This window comes from Phalacrocorax aristotelis, chromosome 14 (assembly GCF_949628215.1).
Source record: "Phalacrocorax aristotelis chromosome 14, bGulAri2.1, whole genome shotgun sequence".
NCBI classification, from domain to species: domain Eukaryota; kingdom Metazoa; phylum Chordata; class Aves; order Suliformes; family Phalacrocoracidae; genus Phalacrocorax; species Phalacrocorax aristotelis.
This window is the reverse complement of record NC_134289.1, coordinates 12,512,368-12,534,137: the sequence shown is the minus strand read 5'-3', so window position 1 is coordinate 12,534,137 and position 21,770 is coordinate 12,512,368. Positions and strand designations below refer to the sequence as shown.

General features: G+C 40.5%; 1 protein-coding gene across 1 annotated transcript in view; it reads left to right on the top strand.

The window, feature by feature from the left end:
- The first annotated feature begins 281 nt into the window (after positions 1–281).
- The window catches only part of SH2D4B (SH2 domain containing 4B), a 75,326-nt gene continuing 53,837 nt past the window's right edge, over positions 282–21,770 (top strand). Inside the window, exons 1-3 of the mRNA XM_075109600.1 lie at positions 282–690; positions 13,322–13,481; positions 14,590–14,737. Coding sequence (XP_074965701.1) covers positions 507–690; positions 13,322–13,481; positions 14,590–14,737 — 492 coding nt within the window. The 5' untranslated portion in view covers positions 282–506. The remainder of the gene's footprint in view (positions 691–13,321; positions 13,482–14,589; positions 14,738–21,770) is intronic.

Genomic DNA, 21,770 nt, shown 5'->3' with positions numbered 1-21,770 from the left:
GGGCAACAATTACACCCTTGGGAGTGTATTTCTGCTGAAGGGAACCACTTGAGCTGAAAGTCTGAGACTTTCTCTACACTGAATTTCCTTCTGCTCAAGGGAGCAAAGCTGATGGGTTCAGTCAAGAATCCCTTATTTTTACCAGCTTGCAGTCAGGAGCAGTGAAGTGACTTTTTTTTTTCTCCTGGCCTTTTCAATGTTTTTTCTTTCCTCCCTTATCCTTGTCTCTTCCCTGCCCTTTCACTTGACACCTGCCCCTACCCTTTGGAGGATGAGGTAAGCAGAGACCTCCATCCCTGTAAGAGACGAGGAGCAGAATATGCCTGCATGAAGAGGGCCAGAGCAAGAATCAAACCTCTCCTGGGCAGGCAGGTGTGGGAGAGCTCCTTTGCTGCAGGCTGCTTTCTGGAGTGCTCTCAGTGGGGTTTTGTCACTGTAGTGACTATAATTGGAAGCAGGTTTGGATTTCGGTGTTTCGTTTTTTTTTTTTTTTCCCCTGAGTCGTCATGCTGCAGCAAATTTTGCGTGATATGTATATTGACCCTGAGCTCCTGGCAGAGCTGAATGAAGAGCAAAAGCAGATCTTGTTCTACAAAATGAGAGAAGAGCAGCTGAGGCGCTGGAAGGAGAGGGAAGAAAGAGCACGAATGGAGGAGGCCGTGCTGAGAAAGACAGCGAGGCACAAACAGAGTAAGATTTGTGATCTCCTTCTGTACTTAAGAGCTGGGGATGGTGGGCACGCAACTGGCTATGGTGCAGCGTGCATCTGGAAGAGATCACAAGGAAGAGTGCCCATAGGCAAAAAGACAGCCTGGGGCAGCAAAAGCACTATGTTGCTGCTCCTTATCTCTGAAGGCTGGTTCTTTCTCCAGGGGAATAGTTTAGTGTGGGAGTAAGGGGGATTGTTTTGAAGCGCCTCTTTCAGTCAGGAGTCACCGCTCCTGTTCTCTCAGCCGTGACAGATGTACAATGACCAAGGTCCCCCTCTGCTCTGAAGGCTTTTTTTCTTCACCTGCCATCTCCACCCGTCATCCTCAGTCAGGCAAAACGCAGTCTTGCCTGTGCTCTTGAGGTTTCTTGACTTGGCATTAAATGTTTCCAAGTGGCTGGAGTAGGAGGTAAACTCATTAATTTGAGCTTGTTATGAAGGGCTGTTTGGGGATAAGATGTGACATCAGCACAGCCGTACCATATGAAACTAAATTTCTAACTGTATGAGCAAACACTCTCCAAAAGATTAAGTCTAGGGAACAGATAATAGTGGGGCAAGCACACGGGGAAAAAAAAAACCAACCACCAAAAAAAGAAACAACTAGAAATGTGTTTTCATGCAGTATGTTGTTAAACTGTGAAGCTCCTTCCACAGGCTGCTGTGGGTGCTAAATGTGTATGTTGACTTAAAAAGCAAATAACCAAAATCATGGAAGAAAACATCAAAAAAGAACTTCTCCAAATGTCATTTCCAAGCGTCTGGTCTTGGGTCCAAGTGCCTTGGAATAAACAGAAATACTTATTTCCTTGCTCTCTTCTCTGAACAAGCAGCTTCCAACTCTTTCCCCCTCCACAGGATGGAGTTGTTAGGGTGATGCAAGACAAAAAAAATTTTCATCTTGAAAATGTAGTTGCAGCGATTCCTCACTCAACAAGGAAATGTCACAGATGTCAAACAGTCCTTTCCCTGTGAAATGCCAAAGATCTTCTCCGATCTTTAAATCTATTAGAACTTGAATATTCAAAATTTCTAATAATTTTGGGTAGCTGATTTTTGAGAAAGCTCTCTAATAGCTATGTGACTCTGCAGTTGGTGTTTGAAGGGTTGCTCATTTAACACACCCATGGTAGAAAGCTTTGCTTGGAGCACCTCAATGCAGATCGGTTATTGGATTCAATTGCCAGACTTCTTAAAATGTTTAGGGCCTCTGAACCCTACAAAGTGCTCATTACATAGTTAACAATTCAAAGACTATTATTAAAGAAACATGTTTCAAAGCCAAACTAGTTTCCAAGACTCACGTGAAGCAAAGGCCTTTGTGAAATGACTCTAGAGTAAGTTACAGCGACAGCCTTAAGATAAAGGGGGAACGTTCAGAACGCCCTCATCAGCCATAATAGGAGTTTAAAACATCCCCTCCCAGATGGCAAGGGGGATGTTAAAAAACCTTGTTCTGTTTAATTTCTATTTTCTTCATGTTAGTGTTCTTACTGTGAATGGTGCTCCCCTAAGAGGGGTGCATCAGAATAGCTTCCCTCAAACAGCACAAAAACCTTGTTCATTTTGATTGATTTGTAGCTGAGAAAAAATTAAAAAATGCAGTTCAGCTCCACATACCAAAACAACATTATACCATGGAGATAATCTGTATTAGGCTCATTCTTTGAGGGAGGCAGATGCAGAAAAATCTAGCTGCAAAAATATTGGGGATGATTTGTTACCTAAATTTCCCTATATAAATTATACATTAAACCTGTGTAGCCTCCTCCTATAGGAGATCTATAAAGAATAAGAGAAAAGTGCAGCAGAGTAACTTATAGATTATATTTGCTCTGACAGAAGTATTCACAAATACACATGGAGTTAACTTTCACAGTAGCTCATTTCCATTTTACCTTCTTAAATTGCCAATTTAAAGTATTGCTCAAGTTTGACTTTTGCCCGCTGTTAAAAACTTTCTACTTCCTTCAGAACAGTACAAAAGAACCGATCTTACCGATTCTTTTGTAGCGAGAACTATTGGAATTAGATTTGCAAGTCAGGCATTTGGTTCTGCTGAAAATGTATTTGACTTCCATGAACTGATGTGGGCCAGAGTTAGAAAAGATGACTCCTCCTTTCAAGCATGCTGGTCATTAACTATACACATATTTGTAACCGATTTCTATTGTACCGTTCCATACTGTGATGGTTAACAGTCTCATAGCGGGGTTAGTTTCTTGTTTAAAAAAAGAAAAAAGGGAAGTCAACTAGAAATTATGGGTGTAAGATAGGAATTACTGTGCAATGTTTTTGCCTATATGACTCAAAGGGTCAGAGTAGATGACTAATAATCCTTTCTTATCTTAAAATATGTTACTTTTTCTTTTCTAAAAGACATTTGGCATCAACATTTTTTTTGGACCTTGAAGCTGCTTAGTTTTAGTCTTCAGTTTCCCTGGATGTATAAGTGAATTTTCAAACATTGTCCCCCTGCTACACAGTGTAGAACATGGAGTATCTTCACTCCTGTTTAAAATTAGTGGCTACAAGGAAATTTAGCGCTATCGCCATTACGTGGTCTTTATTCCTTTGAAAATGAGGGATTTGAGCAGTTTCATCTGCAAGGTTTTGTTTTTCACTCTACTGCATGACACAGGTTTTATGTTCATGCTGTTTTGTTGAAGCCAAGTGTTACTCTGGCTTCACAGAGATTTTTGTAGCCCGACACATCTCTAATGTTGTGCCGAGTTCCTGAAATTTTCTAGCTGACAGAAAAATGCGTGTGTTTGTGAATACGACATAACATTTGTATAAAATAATTTTTTACTAATTTATTTGGAATTATCTTTATAAGACTACCTTTCAAATCCTTCTGTTTTTCTCCTACTTCGAACAGCTACATATGAAAACTTTGCCGGACCTCTTTGGGATGGGATAGGGTGAGATAGAACAAAAGGCATTAATGGCAATGGGCGCTTCTCTAATTAAAAATGCTCCAGAAAGTGCTTGGGCTTGATCTGGAGTCCTATATCACAACTGGTACCATCAGTTCAAGAGCTTACCTGCGATGGTACACGTGAACCCAGTAGCACAGCAAAATGGGTGGATTTTTCAACACAGAGCAGTGACTGTGAATCCAATTTTGATTTTCTGCAGTGACTTGAGGAGGAAGGGTTCTTGCACAAGGTTTAGATGCGTTGCCTTACAGAAACCAAAAGTGCAGAGCTGGGGAGGAAAAAAGTGGCGTTGGCAGGTCAGATTGGCCTTGCGCTAGAGATAAAATGATGAGCAGGTTTAGGGAATGCCTCATCAGTGTGATCATCTTTTAATTGTTTGGAAACTAACTAGTGAAGGCCCCAAACCTACAGTGGTTTTATAGAAGCACCACTGAACACAGATTGTCCATAAATGTCCTAAATGTCTAAGATGGAGCAGTATATAAACATCACTTCAGAATGAAATATTTCCTTTAGAAGATATTGAATAAACTGTTCCCATGTTTTTGCTGTCTGTACCTAGCCGACATTTGTACCTTGCTTAAAAATATTAGTAGAATTTGAGCATCGTTTGGGTCCTCCCAAAACTGCAGCATTTAGTGAACTTTTTCAAGGTTAAAAAAAAGTATTTTGTAGCTTTAATTAAATCATGACTGCTGGCTTGTAATAGCTTTGCAAGTGAGTTGAATTCTTTGAGACCCATCTCCACTTCATTTACAAATCACTCCTGGGCAGATCTTTCAGAAACATACTTTCATTGTAATAAAGCAGGTTGCCTTTTCTTACTGTGCTAAAAACACTAAGGGAAGTCTCCTCAAAATTTCAAGATCCCACTGGGATTTGCTGAGAGTTGACTGACAGGCAGCTTTGCAATTTGCAAAGAAACATATTTATTAGATTAGGCAGGAGCCCTTTAACCAGTATAGCTGAGCTGGGAGTAAGCGAAGGACCCTGCCAATTTGGATTTTGACTCTGATGCAGTATCCAGAGCTGTCAGCACACCCAAAATGAGACCTCAGGAACTACTGAGCATTAGGTAGCTGAAGGACAGCCATGTGGGACGGAAGGCAACGCTGGTCTGCTGCTGCTTATTCTGACATTTATTCACTGTGAACTGCAACTCAAGATGTTCAGGCAGGAGCTATTTGTAAACACTCTTATTTACCTGTCCTTAACAAGAGTAGCTGGGAGAAAATTAGGTAGGCTTATCACTGCATGGCTAGAAAATAATTTCTTTCTCTAAATGGTATTTGTGTTAGCAAATCATTAGGGAATAGATGAAGCTACTCAGAAGCATCTTCCAACCATCCACTTGTGATATTTGAAATACTTGCATCAGTGTCATGTGAAGGCCAGTGAGTGGGCGTGTGTTTCACCGTGTGTACGAGGGGTGAGTGGGTGTACATGCAGCGACATTTTTTGCTATGTTTTTGAACTCAGAAATGTATTCCCCATTTATACTAAGGCCTCTACGCATCCTGGTAACGCTTAGCTCAGATTTCATCTCCTACAGGGATGTGCTTCTAGCAGTGTTCATTGCCTCTGTACCATTGGATATGGGTCCAACCAGAGACATCAGCTTGAGTATTTCTGAGATTTCTGGCTGTATGTGGTCTTGAATTCTGCAGAGCCCTGTCTTTTGTTTCCAATTCAGATACAACTGGAAAAGTAACAGGAGAACACTCGTGAGAATTATTAGAGGACTGAGCCAACTAATTTGAAGTCATTGGAAAATCTTTAATGTAACATTGACAATGCGTGCAGCATCTTGTGATATGATGTGGTTTTGCTAGTACTGTATACCTTGGGCCAGCACTTGGCTGCTCAGAGCCGTGCTCAGTGTGGCTGTGTACTGGGGTATGGTTAAACAGCAGCTTCTAAACTGTTCGCTTCTCTGAACCTGGGGCTAGAAAGAGACCCCCCAACAGCCTTATGACCTAAATAAGTACCAGATGGAACAAATCCAGAGGGACTGCTCTGCCCTCCTAGGATTAGCTTTTTAGTCTCATATCCTGCCCTGCAGCTGACTTCTGTTTTGCAGAAAAGTGGCAGCAGGATATTGCTGGCTACCTGGCCCTTACTGTACCGGAGGTTTCTCTTGCGCACGTGCCATCCGCAGCGCTCCTGTTGTCTGAGGCATCTGGTGTAAGCCGCTTTCTGAGGGAGGCTGCTGGGTTAATTGAGGCACTGGCAGGGAAAGCATTCCTGTGTTTCTCTGCAGCATTGCGTCCCTCCCTCAGCCTGCCTGGGCACAGTGGCGATAGATGGGCTTCCTTGTACGTACTAGTGCTCTGCTAATGATACGAGGTTGTGACTGTCTGCAAGCTCATGAATACTTGATATGGAAAGAGAGCAGTACTGCGGCCAAGGTGGGAGTGGGTTTCGCCCAAGCTGATTCAATATTTCCTTGCTGATTTTGCCAGTTTTTAGCATAAATGATTAAAATGTTCAAGGACGGAGGCACCAGGTTTTGATAGCAGGACTTGGAAGACATGGGAAAACTCAGTGTATTCAAGGCAGCACTGGATTTAGCCAGGCGCTGATGGTGGTTCATTAACCTTCGAGTCTACTCGCGTGCTGTGGTGCTACAAAATCTCACTGTAGTAGTGTACTTCTCCTTGCTTTTGTGGCCCTGTATGCTTGATAAAAGGAGTCGATGCAAGCCTGCCATGCTGCATTAAGTAGGGAGCCTGGTGTAGAAAGTGATCCCGAGTTCGCTGTTCATTCTGTGTCAGAGAACCCTTATCCTTCTGCTTTGAGCTTCCAGCAGACCCTGAAGTAGCAGGCTTGTTTTTGTATATTCTCCAGCAGTGGGAAAACCTGGATGCTTTGTGATAGCTCTGTGTGAGAAACCAAGCCCTCTAGATAGCTTTTACTCTCTACAAGAGACAATTGGCATCAGGAATCTGAAATTACAGTGCTATGATCTTGACTTTATTTTTTTATGAAGAAAAAATTGAATAATATTGATGTGAATGATTTTATAACCTTCGACCTTGATCGGATGTGTAACTGCATTTTTAGTGTTTACAGTGAGAAGGTCATTAAAATGGACAGACAAGAGACTACCTCTAGATTGTGCATGGAGTTAGAACAGCGTCCTTAAGGATGAGTTCTGAATGTTATCTCCCAGGTGAAAGTGGGCAAATTACAAAGTTGTTATGTGTAAGAGTGTGCCTTGGCCAGGGAGCCAGGAAAATTACTGGGACAGACTAGAGACCATATAAATGATACTTTATTTCTGTTTTTCTTTTTTACCTTCCTTTTTGGTTTACAGTATGCAAACTGATATATACACACCGCATATATGCACCATGTGATAATGCAAACCCACTTACCTTTGAGTGTTACGTACAGTTATCTTTGCTACATTTCTTAATTACCACAGTCTTATTTGAGTAACTGTTTCCTCCCTTAATGTTTGCTCTCCTGCAGTCACTCTTCCTTTATTTGATCCTGCAGGGGTATATTGCAGCATAATTATTTCCATGGTAACAGGCTGTAATTCCATAAACAGAAGATTGAGGTTGTTATATGATCAGGAAGCAGCTGGAGAGCCATGAAGGCTGATTTTTCAGCAATGCTGAGATCCTGCAACCCTTATTGATATATCAATGTAAATCAGCTGAATTTCTTTCCCTCTCTGCAAATCCTACTTTAAATAGAAAGGCACCCAACAGTGTTGAAATTGGAGGGTGTGTGAATGGAAGTGTTGGGGTTGCCTGAGAAGTTCAGAATTTTCCCCATTTTGTTGTTGTTTTAAGAACTAGTGACTGCGTCTTTTGAAGGTGTTCTTGACCTTCAGACTAGGGTTCATGGTCCTATGGCTATTAGCAGGGGCAGACCACAGAATTCATTACAGCAGATCTTCAGCTTGTTGTGGGATTATGTTATTTTCATGACTTTCTTCATTACCACCTAATTATTCTATATGTATTTTAATAGATTTATGGCAGTTAACGTTTGGAAAAGTGCATTCTGTCCTTTGAACAGTCTCTCGGAAACACACATAATTTCCAAGGTTTTCTCCTTAGAATGAAGTGAAATTATGTGTGTGTTTGTATTTAAAAAAAAAAAAAAATACTTCTGGGCAAGATCAAGGAACTGAGAACAGCCTAAAGCTCATATTCTTATTTTCATCCTAATCAATGTGCTTCTAACACATGTCCTGCAGCTAATGAAATGCTGAATGGAACCTCATCTGCCCTGCAGACTATCAAAATTCAAGCTTCTACTTTAAAGAAGCCATAAAAATAATTTGCTCAGAAAGCCAAGGGTAAATTCTCATGTGAAACACACTGTGCTTAGACCAAAGTACACCAGATATCTAAACTCCATAAGAACAGAAAAAGCCAGCCCTCCAAACACACCAAACTCCACAAGCTGCGGTTTATCTCAGAATGACAAAAGTAGATCAGGCAGATCAGCTTGGTGTCAGCCGTGAATGCTCCTGCAGCCTATATCAAACGCAGAATAATTTTCAGGAGCCTTTTTCTAGCACAGAGAGAGAGAAAAGAAAAGGAATATTTTCTAAAGAGAGAGTCAAAGGATATTTGTAGGACTACAAAGCTTTCCAGTGGGTGGGGAAGGAGAGTCAATTGCTGTTGCAGAGATCTGTAGCTTCCAAGCAGGAGAACTGTGGTGGGAAGCCCAGCCTTAGAGGAACAAGGCTGTTCATGGAAATAGCAGTGTCTTTTGAGAAACGTTTTAAGCAGGCTTTGAATGCCACTCCATGTTTCTGAGATTATAAATCAGTGATCTTCTAATTTTCTGAATTTACACTTAAGACAGCCTGTAATATTCCCTATGATAGAAAGGCAATTGGGGTTACTAGCACTCTGTTATTTTGCTGGACTAAGCAAGCAGACTGTGGCTAAATGACAGCACAGCTGGGAGACTTGACACCAAATCAGGCCTCTAATGGTCCTTGGAGTAGTTCCTTTGTAAACACTGGAGGTGGATCACAAATGGGAATTGTCAGGGATGCTGTAATTGTTAAATCAATGATGAACAGGCTTGAAGGAAGGAAGCTGACTCCAGCAATATTCCATTTGCTCTGATTACTGTTATTTTTAAAGCACTTTTAATTAGAAGCACGCATGAAAAGGAACCCAGATATAACCCAAAACTGTCGTTTTAAAAATAAAACAACATAAAGAAACAAAAAACCTTCTAACCCAGAAAACCCAAAACCTGTAAGACCTCCAAACCCAATCTGTGGTTCTGCCCCTCTGTCCCGATAAGCAGAGGCAGCATAAGGCCCGGTTCTCCTTTGTGTAACTCCATTTGTTTTAAGCTGCAGTCACAATGTGAAAGTCGGAGCTGATGGGACTTGAAGCCTGAGTTAGCCTGAGCATGGCATGCAGCCAGGATTCCCCCTCCCAGGCACCTTCAGATGCTGCTTTCTACCTCTCCCAAGGTGGCTGGCAGCGGTCTTATTTTCTGGCAGCGTTGAGCTGTGGCAGCAATGACACCCCGCCGATAGCAGGGGCTTCCTGAGGGTAGCGCAGAGGGCAGGAGCAGCCTGCGGTGCCGTACAGCACGACTCGTGGTTGCGCTCCAGCGCGCTGCGTGTGTATGAGATTAATAGTGCTGCTGGTAGAGGCTAATAATTCCTATAGGTGAGCCTTGAGTTTACTATTGTTCTCTAGGGCATTGGTTTATGCTTTCATTGCTGTTTTAGAATTGACTGCATAAATACAAACAAATAGAAAACATGATTTGGTGGCATTTTTGATTGTATGTGTTTATATGTGCAAATTTGTGTTGCTGTTGGTTCAGCAACAGGTCTCCAAGAAAGGTCTTCAAGAAAGTATTCGCTGTGGTCCCTTTGTGCTGCAAATTTGGGATACCCAATTTTGCATTTGCCTGGAAAAAGGGGCAATATCTAGAAGCCAATTTACTGCTCTTAAAGCTGTATTAGATATAGGTATAGGGGAACTCCATGGAAGATACTAATTCATGGAGCAGCTACAGGTGAAAAGAACCACAAGAAATAATGTTGCGTTCTTGTGGTGCTAGAGAGTTGTTTTAGAGAAGAAAAGCTGGTAGAAAAGTACAGCTGATAAATCTTTGGTCTGAAGAGTAGAGGTGGAAAAGACTTGATAAATTATTCAGTACATTTTCCTGGCAAAGCAGTGTTTGTTCCTAAAACACTTCTATTTCTACTCTCCAATCCAGACTAATTTTGATGTCCACTACTTCCTAATGGTAATTATTTGGAGCCTGTCACAGTCTTTCTAGGAAAAGAGTACTTTATGGTCAAGGTACAAGACTGTGACTCAAGAAGTTCAATTTTTCTTTCCAGACTCTGCATTAGGCTTTGACTGGGCACAGAAACTTCCTTCAGAATAGGAAACATGAGGTTCCCTTGCCTCTTTCTCACCGAGATTTCAAATTCGTTTAGTCAGGACCTATCTTTTCCTTTTAGATTTAGCTGAATTTTTCTAGTTTATTTTTCCATATTTCTGTTTTGTTTGGAACTAAAGTGTGCTAAGAAAATATCTTATTTTGCAGAAGAATGTAATACTTGAGGCATCTTAAAGCAGAAATTATTTCTTTATGATCAGCCCTCAATGGTGGGCTGATTGCAAAGCAGACAACACTAGTTTCCTAAAAATATTAAGGAGAATAATTTTCTGCAATTTTGGGTCAGATCTTGCAATTGGTTCTACAGTTTAAAAGCGCAAACCCAGTATCATTTGCCAGAAGAGCTGACATTGACTGCTGTGAACTTGATTCTGCAGGCTGCAAAGACTTTTTGTATGGCAGCAATTCCATGTTCACGATACCAGGTTTTCTCTCTGAGCTGCTTATTTCTTTTCCTGCATGCTCATTTTTTTTATTATTACTCTGTGGTGAGAAACTACCAAGTTTTATGATCAGATTGTACAGTAAAGCCCATCTCCAACTTTATGGCAGCGTAGGTTTAAGGGAAGATTTTCATGGGAGTAATTTCTTGAGGTAAAATAGAAAGGGTGGTCGGATGTGAAAAAGACCTCTTGTTCTAAAGAAAAACTGGAATAAAGGCAAATATCCTCAGATTGAATTGTTTTTAAATTGTATGAGTGGAGGTCTGGTCTGTCTGTTTAATGCTGAAGCTTAAAATTGCCAGATTGTTTGATCCTGCTATTATCTTTCACCTTGAGCTGTGGAAGTGCATACAGTACTATACTGTACTGTAGTATATAGTAGTGCTGAACCAACGATATGTTATCCTGATGTTTTCAAAAGAGTTTATACATCTACTGTATATAGATTTAGAAGAGAGATCCATTGTTTTACAAGGAAGGAAGAGAACAGTTTCTCAAAGCATGCCTACAAATAAACTATTTGTTTTATGGGGCTGGGAGGTAATGGAGAAGTTGTGCCTCTGAGAAACGTATTAATAACTCTGTGGCACAGAAAACATGGAAAGAAGCAAAGATAAAATTTGTCTGCTTACCTGAAAAGGTTTTTTCTTTTATTATCTTTCCATCTGATAAGCTTATACTTGAGCAGTAGTAGTGAAGTTGTCTCAAAACAGTAGAAGTATTTGGTATCTACCGGTTATAATACAAATAAATTAACATGAGGCATGTTGTCTGCAATGTTTTCTTTAAAGTACTAAATAAAGGGGAACGACTAGGATATCCAGATTCTTCCCAGGAAGAGGACATGGGCCACTTTTGAACACTTAAAACAAAAGCTGCCCTTGGTTATGTGGGATCAATACTCCTGGGAAATCATTCCACACTTCTCAAGATAGTTACCACAAAATGCAGTAGGTGAAAGCCTTGTGGGCAAATACTGATGTGGCCAGTCAGTTCTTGGCAGGTAGTGTTCAAATGCTGTATTCAACAAACATGACATAAATGTTGTGCTGACAGGAACACAAATGTGCAGAATAGGACCCCCAATAAAATACACTCACATTTATAGCCTGAGACGTAATCTGATAGAGTGTGAAAGAGCGAATGCTTTTGAGAGTTACTGAAGGAAAATGTTATTAGCTTAAATTTCCACACACACCCCTGAAGTCAGTACTGTTAGGCCAACAGTGGGAATTTATATAAATCACATTTTCAGATCTGATATAGAATATTAGCTTTCATTGAGAGATCCGATACGTTCGTTGACTTCAGTTTGCATTGTCAACACGGGCGAGCGTGGGTTGGCGCAGGCGCTGCCTGCTGTCAACAGCCCCGCTTCGTTCCCTCCTGCAGCTTTCTCTCTTCAGTCTGGGATGTCAAAAACACTTTATTGATTGTGCATCAGGAAACTTGATCTGGTTGAATGGATACTGTCCTATTGCAGAACGACAGGTAGCTGAAGGTGAGAGTAGCTAAGCTGATGCTAGTAGAGAAAGGTGTAGAAAGAGTGGAAGCAAAGACTAGCCATTCAAATAGGACCAGGTTTCTTTTAACTCTTACGGGAACATCAGAGAAAAACTGCCTAGGACAATGGCAGATTATCCATTTCTTTGCATTTTAAAATGAGACAGGATGCCTTTTAGAAGCTAAGTGGCCATGCATGATTTACTAACCTCAGTATTTGGGTGAGAGGGTGAAATCTAGTGGACTGTAATACACAGGAGGTGAGATGAACTGCCCAGCCTTTATGGACTTTTAATCTGCATGTGTTAAAGTAAATCCATTGTCCATCTGGGCAATGGTCTTTGTGGTGGAACCTCCTTTTGTGAAGAGCAGTTTCAACAAATTTGCAAGAAATAAATAAAAAAAAAAGGATGCATAAGAGGTGTTTCTACCAATTCCTTATTGCAAACCTCTAAAATGCATGAAAAGTCTGAGTTACATGTATAAAAGCAGAAGGAAAAGAGTTGGGAAGCATATATGACTATGCAAATGTATTCAGATAGGATCTAATCTAGTGACCTTTGTAGTCAGCAGGAATCCTGCAGTTGATTCTTAGACATGAAGGTTGACCAAATGTAGTTTATTTTGTAAGAGGTACGCAAGCTTTTTTGGTGTTCTTAAAATCACTCTGTCAACACAGTAACTAGATTTTTGCATGGTGTCTTTCATGAAAACTGAACCAGAAACTGAATCCCTTTCAATTTCCTACTTGAGCAGAAAAGCTGCTGCAGTGTTGAGAGGTGTGCGCTGTGTATATAGGCTTTCTGAAACTCCCCCTTCACCCAGTGGGAGCAGGAAATTCCCGGATTTCCTGCAGGGGCTCCGATGAAGTCCCTATATACTTGACATTAGACTTTGTGCGCTGAAGCATTGCTTGTCGTGCAATGTCGCTGGTGGTTGCTGTCACTCCATCCCTTTTTTTCCATTCGCTTCATTCATCCCTTGCTGAGTGAAGCAAGCAAATATAACAACTGAAAAGGGTTCATAATACCTACATTCTGGGACATCATGTCAGAATTAATAATTCCTTATTTTTGTGGGACAGTGAGTCTTTAAAGACTGTGTGATCTGGAGCAAACAAGCCCCCCTTTTCCCCCAGCATGGTAAGTCGGTCAAATCTGATGATTTCATCCAACCTCGTAGAAATGTTTTATTCTGAATTGTAAATTGCAAGCTTAATGTTTGTAAACTGCAGATTTCCCATCTTTTAATCTATCTTTATGTAAGAATCTGAGCTATCATTTAGATTTTTGGTTTGTTTTTGCTGGCTGTTGCAGGTAATGGCAAACATGTGCAGTGGCTACGTGGGAAGGATGGTGAGGTCTGGGTCTGGGTTATGGGAGAAGCCCCAGGTGACAAGCCGTATGAACAGATATCAGAGGAGCTAATAGCAGAGCGAGCCAGGCAACAGGCACAGAAGGAGGCAGAAGAACTATGGTGAGGATTTAAGAATCTGAATTCAGGGTCCACTTGGCATAATGGGAGACATGGCCTTGTAGAAAGGTGGCAGGTAATGCTGGGTGAAACTGGTAAGTACGTTTTGTGAGCGTTTGCTTTCACTTTTTTTGGCAATTTTTCAGCACGTGAAAAAATGTAATTTTATTTTTATTGGGTACTGAAAAACAAAAACCCTCTTGCATAAAAAAAGGCAAAAGAAACGTTTTTCTTTTGAGGAATTTTGCTAAACCATTAACCAGTTTGTAAGTAAATAAAAATGAAACAATCTGGTTTTGAGATTATTAAATTAGAAATGCTTGTTGTATCACACATCCATGCCTACAATGGGGATTTGGTACATAAAATCCTTTTTGAAATTGTTTTTATTGGCATATTGCTTCCATTAATTCTTACCCCAGCAGTTCAGAAACTGATTACACGAAGTGCCGTGCTGGTGTTTCCAGCAGGGCCTCTTCCAGCTTTGGGAGAGATTCGAAAGTGTTGATGCTTGATATTGCTGGGAAGTAGGCCACCTGCCTCCCGCGCTTCCTTTTGTAGCACAGCGCTGAAAAGTGACAGTTTAAATATCAGATTATTCTATGTTATTCCTTTTCATATGAGATTCTCCTTGCTTATAGCAATTGCAGGTTTAAGCAGGGATTAAAAGCTTCAACCTGTGCTCTGCATTCCTTTTACGTTGTCAGTACTAATAAACAATCTAGTGTAAGAATTTGGCAGACGTTTGCATTGATATTTGAGAGGCAATAAATTCCTAATCATGCTTTGCTAGACTGATGAAAAATCTGTTTTTTCAGCTAGGGAAGGAAAAATATGGGATATGACTCAAAGACATCCAAGAAGTACTTCTCTAGTTTAGAAGGTGCTATTTTAATTAGTCATTTATCAAAAATTGAAAATGTCTGCTTTGTGGATAGTTTCCTCAAATCTGATTTGTGGTAGGTCTCTTGTTAAGTACGTTTTACTGAATACGTTTTACTTTCCATGAAGTCTAATTATTTTTTGCAACCAGTGAGCAAGTATTGATCTCAATTTAAAAAAAAATAATAAGCATCTTAAATTATTTTTATTTTCAAATTTTTTTCTGAAGGAGGCAAAAGGAGGCTGAAATTACAAAGAAATTCCGGGATGCTATGGCTCAAGAAAAAGCCAGAATAGTGGCAGAAAAATGGAAAATAGAAATAGAAGATCGGAAAGCTGCCAAATTGGAAGAAGAGAAAATTCAGGAGGAACTGAAGGTTTGCATAGAATAATTTAACTTTTTTAATAGTGTTTTTTATATAGACTGAAAGTTCGTGTCACCTTCAGTGCATGTTTGTTGATAAGCATTAAAACCCAGAGTTGTAATTTTTCATCCTGGAATATACAAATAACTACATGGTGTTCGCTAGAACAGCTGGGTGTGTGATGCAAAAAAATTACATATCTCATTCAAAAGCGTCAGGACAATCAAACTGGTTATTCAGCTCACACATTAACAGAATTGTTCCGTCAGCTGTGCCGAGTGACTCATACTGGGGGAGAAAATGTACTATTGTGAAATGTCTCATTTTAAGTCAGCTCGCTTGAACGTATTCCGTGTATTTTGGATGAGTTGTTCACATATTTAACTTGAAAATTTTGTAACTACTTTCTTTAAGAAAACGAGGGGTGGATCCTTCTCCTACCCAACATTTGAGAAGAGTCTAGTTGGCTTCCCTGGGAGAAATTTATTTGCCTGAGTTTTATTGACCTCATTAATTTTCTATGAGCTCAGTTACAGTATTTTAATGTTTGTTTGCAATATTTTTTTCACATTCTCTTGTTAAAAATAACGATTTGAAAACTAAACAGGAAAAGGAGGCCTCTGTCTACCCTTTTCATATTACTTTATAAAGATAAGAACTTGTTTAAAAATGAGAAAACAAAATATAATTGGTTTAGCGCACAGAGAAATTACCACAGTCGTCTTAGCCTGGGATGTGCACTGTGGGACTGCGCAAGACTGGGGAAGCGGGGTTTCCATGGAGAAAGCCTGTGGCAAAATACGACTCTTAGGAGATCTGCATCTAGTAACTTCCGTCTACGCGCCTCTCCCCTGCTGACAGCTTGTGATGTCATTTTTCCCTTCCTGGGATGGTGATTAAAGGTGTGGAAAGTGCAGACAGACTCCCCCCTTGTCCCTGTGTGATGGGAGGAATGCTGGAAAACTCAGTGTTAAATTTATGTGGTCTGATTACAAACTGGAGTCAGCGAGTTACTTGTCACTTTCTAAACTCTGCGGCTGGGATTAGAGGGTGGTTATGTAGCACAAAGCAAGGGCGGTTCCTGTAGCCTCCTTTGCACAAAGTTGCTGAGTTACCTTTGCACAATTAATTTGAATTCACAGGAGAGAACAGGGCCTTTGAAATTTGATGTCAATGAGTAATGAAACTATACCTTTCAAGTGCCTTTATTAATGTATGAATAATGAGCAGAGCAATTAATTAAACGCTCTTTCCTCCACTTTCCGGAAAGTGAAGCCCTCTTAAACAAAGACCAACACAAGCCTGTTCACTCTGCAGTTGATTTACAGTGCACCTGATGGGGTAAATGTCCACAACCTCGCTGCTGTTCTGTTTCAGAGAGACTTCTTCAAAAAGAAGAGTGAGCAGCTCGTGAGACTTTTAGTGGCCAGCGGTCATAATTTTCTATTAAATAAAACTAGTCCTTCAGTTGTTGATACAGTTTAAAAGGAATGTCACCAAATTCTGCTCATTTTCGCACTGATGGAGAGGTCATGTCAGAATGATCTGTGTTCCCGCTGTTTCTCGGGAAGCGAGGAGGTATCCTCCACCTAACTGTGCCTGGTAGGAGCAAGAATTGTACTGCTGTAAGTGGGGTGAGAATTTGGTTCAGTTTCTACCTTGAATTTCAAAGACTAACCTTTGGTCAAGACTTCTTTAGCCCTATTCATAAAGTTGCCAACATCTTTATTTTATCAAAGAGACAGAAAAGGTTTTACCCCTACGGTTTCCTTTAAATCAAGCATTTGAATAGAATATTTGCAAAAATTTAAATGAATGGACCACAATTTTTAAGAGGAGACCCAGCAGAAATGAAATTTTTTGCTTCAAAAATTAGTTTGGAAACAAGATTTTTTTAATATCGGCAATTTTCAATAGGAAATATATTTTCATATAAATATAAAATATATTAAATAGAAAATTGTATTTTAATAACAGTGGTCATTTTTAAAATGTTCCTTTATTGAGTGTGTTCCCGGCATGCTCTGTATTAATACAACCACATAGTCTAATCATGTTTCTAGACCTGGGTCTTCAGTTGGGTCTATACTTTGAGATCTGTTAGGAGGGACTTGGACCAGTGTAGGGTGCCACCAGCAGAGATCCAAGTGCAGGGCTGGACCCTGGTACTATAACACCACACCTTTGCTACTCACAAAAAGAGCTGATCTATTACTTGGTCTTGAAAGAGCAAATCTCGTGTGTAGTGCTGTAGAACTACTTAAAAAACAGTAAAGGCATTTCAAAGGCAAATGAATCTCACAGGCTAATATGGGGGAGTTAATTTCTCTGTCCACTGGCTTATTTAAGCTCACTTGGCTCTCCTTCTCCTTCCCGTTTTACTCTTTTTATAACTACTATTGTGCAGTGGAAGAAGTACATGAAATATTTACAAGCCGAATGTGAGTGGAAAGGTACCTGGAGAGGCAAATAGGAAGGTTAGGTTTCTGGCATCTACCTCCAACTACAAAAAGTGAATAGAACTGAGGTGTGGGGAAAAAGATGAATTAATGAATCTACTTGTGTATGACTGCAATCATTGAAATCACGAATAAATGTACCTTTCATAAATGATTTACGGTGTGGAATTAGATGCAGATCAGTTAGCAAGCCCGCTTTAAACGGTTTAAAATATTTAACGCGTTGGTAATCATCCTTCGGTGATGATGATCGGACCGTGTTTAAAGCGGTCTCCAAACTGGGGTATGAAAAGTTCAGTCTCTGCTAATGCTTCATCCTCTTGAAGCATTTTGACTTGGGAGATTGAAACTCTGTCCTTTCTGCTGATGTGTTTAATTTCCAACCATATTGTATCGCAAACACTCCTTTTTAAAATGCTTTTATTCCTCCTGACCTATCATGGGACTTTAGAGCTGTCTGCGCTAGATAAATGATATCTCACATATCAAAGTGAATGATGATCCCGGTTTCCCTTTCCAATACTATTAGAAAAGTATTGCTTTCCTCGGTGTTTCTTAAGCAGAAATGCTTTTAATTTATGATGCTAGAATATAAATGGTGACTGCTCTATTTTTGCAGTCTAAGGACAGCTAGTCTTTTATGCACCTATTGCAAAGGACAAGTAAGAAAGCCAATTACTATCATTAATCTTTTTGCTAATTCACAAAGGCTATGAGATCATAGGCGTAATTTCCTACTGTTATCAGTTGCTGTCATTAAGAGTGTTGAACAATGTGCAGAGCTAGGGCAAATTAAAGGTATGAGCGTCAGCCAGCCAGGGGAAGAAGGTATCCTTCAGCTACATTTAGAAATAACAGAGAGATGCTCTCTTAGCTCATTCCTCAAGTAGTCTACATAGAGCAAGAGAATTTTAATAGTAAAGCACTATCTGTATGACAACATCAGATACTTGCCAAATTTAATAATATAAACACAGTTGACAGTAAAGCTAGATTGCTTCTTAAACATTCCTTGGGAGATGAAATGTGTGTTAACCAAAAGCTGTACATAAACTTTTATGGGCATTGTTTTCATTCAAGCATCAAAAAAATATTTAGTAGGAGTTTTAACGAGAGTGGCACTTAAGGAGAAATAATCCTTATTCTCTTGATAGGCAACAAGAGAGTAACAGTGCATTATAATTTCCTTTCACTTTATTTTTTTTTTTAATGCAAGTTCATAAGCTTTAATTCCATTTGGGGTTGTGGTGAGTGAAGTGAGATTTTTTTAAGGTGTGGATCCAAGAGTTTCTATGTCCTGGCTGTTGCCGTTGTCATCAAAGAGGGCAAGTTTAGAATCAACCTTCAGAGAAGAACAGAATAATTAGTGCTTCAGTTCAGGAAATCTCTAATAAGAGGAGCTTACACTTAGTAGGAAGAACACACTGCAGTCCTACTGACTTAGATGGGATTTCAGCACATGATTGCTTTACTGTGCCCAAAAGTGCTGTGGACCTGATTCTTCAGGCAGTTGCTGCCAGGTGTAGAGTTTAGGAATACAGTAAAATGCCACCATCAGCACATACAGTACCGTGGCCTCCTTGTGATATAGCAGTGAACGTATCCCTGTCCGAAAGAGACTCTTGTCTCCCAGTAAACATCAAGCACTCGCATGGGCCTGCTATCTTTAAGTGCAAATAAGCTGTAAGTTCAGCTCTGTGCTTTGTTGTGCCAAGAAAGCACTGAACTCATTCCCAAGGACAGTGTCCTTAGAATCCAGGAATATGACAACAGTTGCTTGCTGGGCTTTGGCACCCAGCTCATTCTGAAAATGTCTCAACTGGGTTCGTTCAATTGCAATTACAATAATACAGTAATACTTCATTTTGTTTTCTTTCGTTCAACCACAGTTCAGAAATTCTTTTTTTCTATGCAGTTGTCTCTAACAATGCTGGATGTGAGGCGGCTGTTAGCTTCTGCTGGGAATCAGGTCTTCATGATTTTTTTCTATCCTACTTGTGACGAACTGTGATATTAATTTTAAACAACAATCTTTCCCCAGTGACATTGGTAATGATTGCGCTGCTGAAGCCACTGTCTTTATTCTGGATCGCTAGTAAAAACTAGCAAAGCTCTGATATTTTCCATGGATAAATGGGAATATCTGAGACATTAATGAGATAGGTTACACATCAGGATTTCAAGCTGTGAAGAGTCCCTAAGATGCAGAGACAAACTCATAGTAGGTTGTCACTGGATCTGTGGTAGTTACCCAAGCAGAGCCTGCTCCGGCACGTGCAATAAATCTCAGATCTCTCCCAGTCAGGAATAGTCCTTAGCTTTGTTTTTGATCTCATCTAAAGAGGGTCTTTGTGAACCAGAGTATGTCTTTACCTCCCTGTATGAGCCATGTGCGAATAGTATGTCCTGGGGTATATCCATGACTGAAATGCAGCTTCTACATATAGCATGACTGTATTTCGTACATTTGTCTCTGTGCAAATACACGCAGAGACCGGTGAAGCGATGCAAACCCTGCGTTCCTTTTGACGCTGGTAGTAGAGAAGAAAACAATGTCTCTGCACACACTTTCTTTTCTGAGGCAACTGAGAGAATTTTCTCAGAAAAAGGTTGGGAAGGGTTGGATGTGTTTCTGCTGACACTCACTCACTCTGCTGGAAACTGTCAGGCGGGTTTGTGGAGAGTGCAGGTCTCTGAATCCAGGCTGCTGTGTCAGCCTGGCTGAGAACAGCCTGTCCTGGAGCGGGGGACCCTGGGATTTCCAGATTCCCTTCTTCAGAGCAGGGAGCCCTGCGAGCTCAAATCTGAAGATGAGCTGTGCTCTCAGCGGTGTGGCAGGTAGCCCGAATGTCTGCCCTGGCGCAGGAGTGATTGCTGGGGGCTCTCAGGAGATTGACAGCAGCTGGAAAGCAGCCAACTAGCTGCAGGTCTCAGGGCTGCCAAAGATGCTTCCTGCCAGCCTGAAGCACTGACGGACTCCCAGGCATCCTTTGCTTCGGAGAGGACTGTTGTAACAAACGTGTCTTGTAGGTTTTGCTCAGAGCAGGGTGGCAGTCATTCAGCAGCCCTGCATCCCGTAAGACTCCCCAGAGAAACCCCGAGAGCCATGGCAACCAGAAGCTCAAAATTCCATTGGGGAAAAAAGATAAACTGCTGTATTTTGGCTTTTCCTCAGCGTATTTTTTAAATCTTTCCACAGCAAAAGCTAAATGCTGACCTAATCTACTCTCATCTGCATTGGACTGAAACATTAGACGCCAACCATGGCTAATATTAAGTATTATATAGAGCTGGCTGTAGTGGAGTTATCAAACCTTGTGAGGCACATGTTTACAGTAACAAGTCTGTGGTAAATGCTCAACTGCCAGAGGCTAGGTAAGATCATTTAGCGTGTTCCTGTTCTCCAGCGGAGTTAAAGCTGGGAGGATTACTGCTGCCTCTTGAATTGCCAGCGTGATTTGTTGCATCAGGTTGGTATTTCTCAGCGATTCGCAGCTGAATTGTCACCTTCCTAACTGTTCTGGAAGAGCTGGGAGGGTCACGGCACACAGAACAACCTCTCTCCACTGTCAGGCAGGAGGTGACGTTGGTAGGTTATTACAGCGCTACACTCTCAGCTCTGACGTGCAGGTTGGGGTTCACAGGGAGAAACAGATAAACTGGTCACTGTATTCTTCCAGTGGAGTAAATGCGAAAAGTTCAACTGTTGCTTATTTTAAATACAAACATACACTTTTTACTAATACTTGACAAAAGGATGACTTTTCTTTCCTGTGTCGTACTGACAAGGGTTGTTTCTCCTCACACACCTTTAAGCAGTTGTAGAATGTACTTGCACATGCATCCAGGTGCTAATTTGAATAAATAGAATTTAAAACTTTTCTTCCCTTGAAAAGGAAAATTATACAAGGAAGTTTTGTGAATTCAGAATCAAGTGCCACCATTAAGTTTTTTTGTTTCTGTTGTCTCTTCTTTCACTTAAATCTCCTTCTCACAAAAAAAAAGGTGGAATTTTCTAAGTAGGCATCACTGCTTTCTGTTAAGAACTCAAACGCTACCTGAATTCTTGGTTTTGGTGTTGTTTTTTTTTTTTTTAGAGACTTTTTTTTACTACAATTGCTTCAACAGTGGCTACATTTAAAAAAACCCAAACTTGTGACAAAACTCTTGTGTGATTCAGGGAAACTGCTGTGAAATTGATTCCTACCTCCCCCCATGTGAAGCTTACCTTGTGGTTTGAAATGTTGACTAGAAAACATTTTCATAACTCAGGATTACCCTTGTGTCTGTCCATTGTCCTGTAAAAGATAGCCTGGAAGTATTGGATTTTTTTAGTTAGTGAAGCTAAGTGAATGAATATTCTCCTCATAAGAATATAGAATAGCCAACTGCATACTTTTTCCAAGAAAGTAATAGAGCCATTTACTAGCAACCGAAATATGGAATCCCTAATTCTATGGAGTATTTAAAAAGATAGTTGTGGTGTTTTTTTATTATTTATTCTGAAGAAGCTGCTGGGCTTGGAAATCAGTGTTTCCTAAAAGCACTGACTTCTCAAAAATAATGAGCTGTCCACTCAACTAATC